Raw genomic sequence first — 6,536 nt, 5'->3', positions numbered from 1 at the left:
CGTTGACTACAATGACTGTCGTAGGTTTTGTCGTTTACTGTTGATAAGACTTGAAATGGGTTATATTGGTAATTTCAAATTTGGAATATTCACAAAATCACCATTCAGTAATCAGCATGACTCCACTTTTTCTCCTCAGAAATGAGAACCAAATAAACTAAAATAATATTGTTTATAGGAGTGAAACAAGAATTTTACATATATTATTTTTAATATGGAGATAAAAATAGTGATTTTGTTGAATATTGATATTTGATTCTTTTTATTTTTGTTATGGAGGTGGGATTGGGGTAGGACGGGGTTATGGAGCGTGTGTGAGCATTACAGATTGTGGTGTCAGCTAACAACAAATCGAACAAATCGGACCGTTTTGCATTGTATTTCAATTCAAAAATATTTTATAATAATCAAATCGTACCCTCCGATTTAATTTTCGTATAATTAAAAAAAAAAAAATAGAACACGGACAGTTCGATTTGCTGCCTCAAAAATTTAAATTTTTCCTCCTTGCAACTAACACTGTACCACACAAACAATTCGGACCATCCGAATTGTATCTTACAAGAGCAGAAAAAAACTGCCCCACATTGTGGTGTAGTATCACCCTTCCCCATAACGTAGCATAACACACTTAAAGGTTCTATAACCAAATTAATCAACAGATATTTGAAATGTATTATAATATTATGAATGTATTAAAAAAGGTGTTCAGCACACATTCAAAATGTTTGACAATGTCTAACACATACTCTACATATTATTAGAATGATGACACGTGTTACAACATGCAGACTTTTTACCTATAAAATTCACTTACCTTTAATTACATCAAATAATTTTATTTAAAATTAATTTTATTAGTTGAATTTGGTGGACCAATATAATGGTTGAATTTAATTATTGGTTTTGACTAATCTAAACAGTGTCCATACTTCATTACAACATTGGTGAGCCTGAAAAGCTTAGGAAAATGACTGAGGAAGATCAAGCCACACCACCACCCATGAATAATTCCAATGCAGTCCTTTTCTTCAAGATCATACTTTCAACAGCTCTTGAGGATGGAAAACTTGTAAGCATTCTTAATTAGCTCAGCATCTTCAATTTTCTTTAGGGTTTTCAGTATCTGGAAGAAACTCTTGCCAATGAACAGGACAGTTACAAACTCACACAAATGTTTACTATATAGCTACTTTTGTTATTTAAAATACTAATTGTTGTAAGTGATTTGGGTTAAACATGGTTTTTATGTGCATTAGTAGAAGATTAATATAGAGGGTATTTCTGTTAAAGTTATTAGTACAATTTTGAAGTGTGTTTGATAATTCCACAACATTTATTAGTTCAATTTATATCTTGCATTTGCATGCATTGTTCTGAAAAGTGAAAATACACATTATTTTATCCTTTCCAATACTTTGAACTTGTTTTGATATAGTAGCTAATGACTTAGTTATATTATATCATTGATTAAGTTTTTCAATATTCTGTTATGAATATTTGCAGAAGATCCCAAACAGTTTCACTAAAAAATATGGTGATGGCCTTTCAAACCCAGTGTTTCTTAAGCCTCCGGATGGAACCGAATGGAAAGTAGAATGGACTAAGCAAGATGATGGGATTTTTCTTGAACATGGTTGGAATGAGTTTGCTATGTATTACTCTCTAGATCATGGGCATTTGCTGTTTTTTGAGTACAAAAACACTTCTCAATTTGAGGTACAAATATGTGAAGTGAGTGGCCTTGAAATAGATTATCCTTTCCATGTCATTCAACAAGAAAATGAAAACATTGAACAGATCAATCATGAGGCAGATCAAGTGTTCGATGATATGCCTCAAAGCCAAAACAATAGAATGAAATCACCAATGTCTTATCCTCAACCATCAAACACAACTAGAGAAGTTAGAACAAGCTGCAGTTTGCAAAACTTGCCTCTTATTCACCAAATTAATGGTAATGAGTGTCAAGGAACAAGCTTTGACGAGTCAACATTTGCATCTATTAAGAAAGAATTGGATGGTATGTTTTTCATTTTGTGTATTTAATAGGGATCTTTAGCTGTGTTTGGTAAGTGGATCGATAAAGAAAATATAGAGACAGGAGTAGAGACAAGGCAGGAGAGTTATGTTTCTGTCATTGTTCTTTCTGTCCACAAATTTGTTGCATACATAGAGGACATAATAATCAAGTTTTCATGACAACAAACCCATGTTCAAATTTTCAGAGGATATAGGTGGTAGCACTCCATGTCCAAGAGTGGAACGGTTAAAGCAAACCTTAAACAAAGCTACAACTTCCAAATCTAGACAAAACCCCTCTTTCATGGTTATCATGAAACCTTCCTATGCTAAAAGTTACTCGATGGTGAGCTTTCTTCATTTTTTGCATCTGTTATGATATTTTTTCACATACATTTTTTGGTCCATAGATTTTCTAACTTCCAAAAGAACCACCAGAATATCCCTTCAAAATTCACAGCAAAATATTTGAAGAAGCAAGCGACAGCCATCCTTGAGGTCCATGATGGGGGGAGAACATGGGCTGTTACTTACAGTTTTGGCAAATTCAGTTCTGGATGGAAGAGATTTGCAAAAGACAATAGTTTGAATGTAGGGGACATTTGTGTTTTTGAGCTCACCAATCCCAAAGACCTTTATTTTAAGGTATCCATAACTCGAATTGAAGAAGAGGAACTTCCGCTATCACAAGGTAATTATTCTAGTTGGTATTTCAGTGAAAGAGTCCCAAATTGTTCTGCTTCTGCATTGTAATGGTTGCTTTTTTATTCTTTATGAACAGTTGAAGGAGACAGAGTCAATTGTTTAGAACCAGCAAAAGTCAATTATGTTGAAAGCAAAAGTGACATTATGATTAAAGGTAAATTCAGGACAAATTTATGCTGTGTGGCCAATTGCAAGCAAGATCTTATTACTCACAAAAATCATAAGTGCTCAATTGTTAAGGGGAAAAAAAGGTTTTGACTCTTTACCATTTGTGCAGTTACACAATCTTGTGGATCAACATTATCTCAATTTTTTCATGTAATTGCTGAGGCCTTTAGCATTGATAGTTTGTGACAAGAATATTCTTTTTCCCCTGGGGTTGTGACATTAAAAGTATTTCAACTATTTCCATAATTATTGCCAAAACTTCTTTACAAAAATCAACAGTGTAATTAGTTGCTACTGAGTGCATTCTAAAATTATGTGGATTTGTTTGCATGCTGCAGTCAAAAAGGAAACACAAGAAACTTCATTGGCGACTCCTCCCGGCTTTGAGCCAAATGAAGAAGCCCTGAAAGAAGCTAAGAAATTCACCTCAGAAAATCCATTTTTCATGGTCATTATAAAGCCGAGCTTTCTGAGGCAACGCAGACCGGTAAGTTTAACATAATTAATCATAAAAAATAAAAAATAAACAAGAAGATAAGGATTCAAACTGAATAAAAAAATACATTGAAATTGAAAATAGAAATAAAAATGATAGATTGAAATTGAATACAAAGAGAATTACTTTACTTTCTATCCAATTTCTTGACGAGAGACTTCTCAACCTAACTTGTCAACGCCGTAGTTTGGAAATTGAATCAAATGGACTTTCAACCAATTCTCCGATGCAACAAAAGAGGCACTTCTCCAATAGCAAAGGAAGTATTTATAACCTCTTATTAGGTTAAAACAAAGAAAACCCTAAAGCCCATAAGCATAATGCACAATCTAGTAATTAAATAAACAAAATCAAAATATATTAAATTAAATTAAAACGTTCTAAAAATATAAACTAATATCTTCTGAATAAGACTTGAACTCTTAATAATTAAGCAACAAATCAGATACATTATTTATCTCTTAATAATTCTTATGACTCAAGCTTATCATTAAAGTGCTAGGCTATGATCTCACGGTTATACATATAACTTGATGCAGAGTATACCAGCTTTCTTCATCAGAAATCACCTCAAAAAGACTCATATTGTGACATTCAAGTTTGGAGAGACACGGTGGCGTATAAAGTTGCTGCGTTACACAAGATACAGAAGTCCAATCACATTATCGAATGGTTGGAGCCTATTTTGTAGAGGAAGTAGATTGAAAGCAGGAGATGTTTGCATCTTTGAGCTAATCAACAAAGAAGATGCAGTGTTTGATGTTCACTTGTTTAGGTGCCACTCCTAGGCAACCTATTTGGAACTAATCTCAGTAATTTTGTGAATCTGAAACTACTTTGCACTGCAGTTAGTAAAACTTGAACTCTTAGTGTAATATATTAATGTCTAGAGTGAATTTGACATGTCATGCTACCATGATTTCTAATCGGCTTGAATGAGTTGTTTGAAGATTTCAGTGTAAGCGTTGAAAACAAGCCGATCTTTGGCTGCAGTTCTATGCAATTTATTGTACTTGCAAAAGTACCTCAAATCTTCTAAAGTGCAGAACCCTATGAACTGACCCAACCAAAGAAACAACCAATTAATGGAGTGTTCCTTCCAGCTTCCAATAACAGGCTTTACACATTTTTCTTTGCCGCAGAATTTGCATGCAATCGGATTCGGGTTCATCCACTCTTTTGGACATCTATTATGCAAGGAATCTCTATGATCCTTCAAGAACTTTCCATGCTCTGCAGCCTTTTGTTTTAAATCAAACTCCATTTCGAATTTTTTGTGACAGCTTCCACATTGAACGTCTCCGGTGATTGTTAAGATCTTGTTTTGGTTGAGATATTGGAGTGTGTGGATTTTTGCCGGACGATCAGTGGCCCATGGAAAGGGAGGAGGGATGACTATGTTGAGGTCGTCGACGACGGCCAGTGCCGGTGGTGGTTGTGGTGGCGATGAAAACTCTGGAACTTGTGAATGACTGGAAGAAGATGAAGGTTCGGTAGGAAAGAGAGAGAGTGTCTGCAATTCTCTGATTTCTTGATCTTGAGGCTCTGGATTGGGAGGAGTAACCGCAGTAAGCTTTGGTTTCACGTTGCGGCGGCGGTGGTGGTTGGTGGAGGCTGATGAAGGTTGATCTTTTCTCTTGTTATCCTTGTTCTCCATTGTTTTGGAATTTGACTTCACGTGTTGATAGTTGAGAGCCGTTAGCTGAGTTTTCGGAGAATAAATGTGTCTAATTTAAAGTACTTGATTTAAAATTTGAACTTAAAATTTGAATTCTAGAACCGTTTGTAACAACTTTTTAAATTTCAATTTGAAAAGATAAAATAAATAGAATAAGATTAATTAGATTTATAAGTCATGCTTTAATAATTAAGTTGCCGTGTATCTTTTGCAAATATAATTTTGTTAGAATGATGATGTAGGCCAATTTTATCGTAAGTGTAAATTGGTACCTAATTATTTAAAATTTAAGTCAAGTCTAAAAAGATAAAAATAGTTCAATAAGTTAATCAATTTGAATTGATTTATCAGATAGTTCACTTTAAATAGATATAAAAAATTTGAATTCAAATTTAATGATATTAGATAATTCTATGATGACAACAAATTTTGTGTTTAATTATTATTTAAATATAAATATTAAGAGATAAGACTTACTTTTTTATAAAAATTAAAACGTGTGTATTTTAAAGACATCATAAAGCACATCATAACATTATTATGTCAATTGAGTTTGGACTTTGGCAAAGAATAATAAAGATAGAAATTAAGATATCGTGGAATAACCACTCAATATAACATCTGCATGCATATTTGGTGCATATATACTACTAGGTAAATGCCCGCGCGGATTGTTAAAACATATAACATTTAAGTGTATCACTCCCGCTAAGGAGATAATGGATTGAACTCTTGATCTTTTAGATTTAGAGCTCTAATAACATGTCATGATATCACTCAACTTAAAAACTTTAATTGATGGGAAAAGGTAACAATAATGATTATATCTCTAATACTCTCTAAACCTCTATTGTACACATTATACAAATATTCTATTGGTTCCTCATACTTTCTCTAAGTGTATATATATTTGTAAAGAGTAAAGACACATATTTTTAGTACTTATATCATTTAAAAAAAATATAATAAATAAAAAAATATAATTTTAATTTTTAATTTAAATTATTAATTATGTAAATTTCCTATTAAGTATACAAAGATAAATGCCATTTAAAAAATAATAATAAATTTATCTATACTATAGTGTCATTCACAAAATATTCAAAATTTAAAAATTGGTTTATAGTTAAAATAAAAACACATTAAATAAAAAACAAAAAAAAAATTAAGTTTAACATATCTCATTATTTATGTAACTTAAAAATCTATATTTTAAGTGATTTTCTTTATCTAACTAACGTAAAACACATAACGTGAAAATTTTATATAATTTAGTAATCAAATATTTGTTAAAAAAACTCTGTAATGAGATTGCAAAATTACTTTCATAATACTCAAATATAATTCATTTTCTCTTTTTACGTTTAACAAAAAGATACAATCTCAAAAATCATGTTTGATTTATATTGTAAAATAATATTTGAATTATTATTTACCATAATAACAATTAATAAAGTTTTATTTATT

General features: G+C 31.7%; 2 protein-coding genes across 2 annotated transcripts; one reads left to right on the top strand and one right to left on the bottom strand.

Moving 5' to 3' along the window:
* Positions 923 to 4,383, top strand: LOC107624157 (B3 domain-containing transcription factor VRN1-like). The gene is made up of 7 exons (XM_016326625.2): positions 923 to 1,072; positions 1,507 to 2,023; positions 2,229 to 2,368; positions 2,461 to 2,713; positions 2,804 to 2,881; positions 3,234 to 3,382; positions 3,931 to 4,383. Exons 1-7 carry the CDS (start codon positions 971 to 973, stop codon positions 4,177 to 4,179), a joined length of 1,488 nt encoding a protein of 495 aa, XP_016182111.1. The 5' UTR covers positions 923 to 970; the 3' UTR covers positions 4,180 to 4,383.
* LOC107624158 lies at positions 4,277 to 5,162 on the bottom strand. The gene has a single exon (XM_016326626.2). The coding sequence runs from the start codon at positions 5,046 to 5,048 to the stop codon at positions 4,314 to 4,316; it is 735 nt and encodes a 244-aa protein (XP_016182112.1). The 5' UTR covers positions 5,049 to 5,162; the 3' UTR covers positions 4,277 to 4,313.

This window comes from Arachis ipaensis, chromosome B10, assembly GCF_000816755.2.
Source record: "Arachis ipaensis cultivar K30076 chromosome B10, Araip1.1, whole genome shotgun sequence".
NCBI lineage: Eukaryota > Viridiplantae > Streptophyta > Magnoliopsida > Fabales > Fabaceae > Arachis > Arachis ipaensis.
This window is presented reverse-complemented; position numbering and strand designations above follow the sequence as displayed.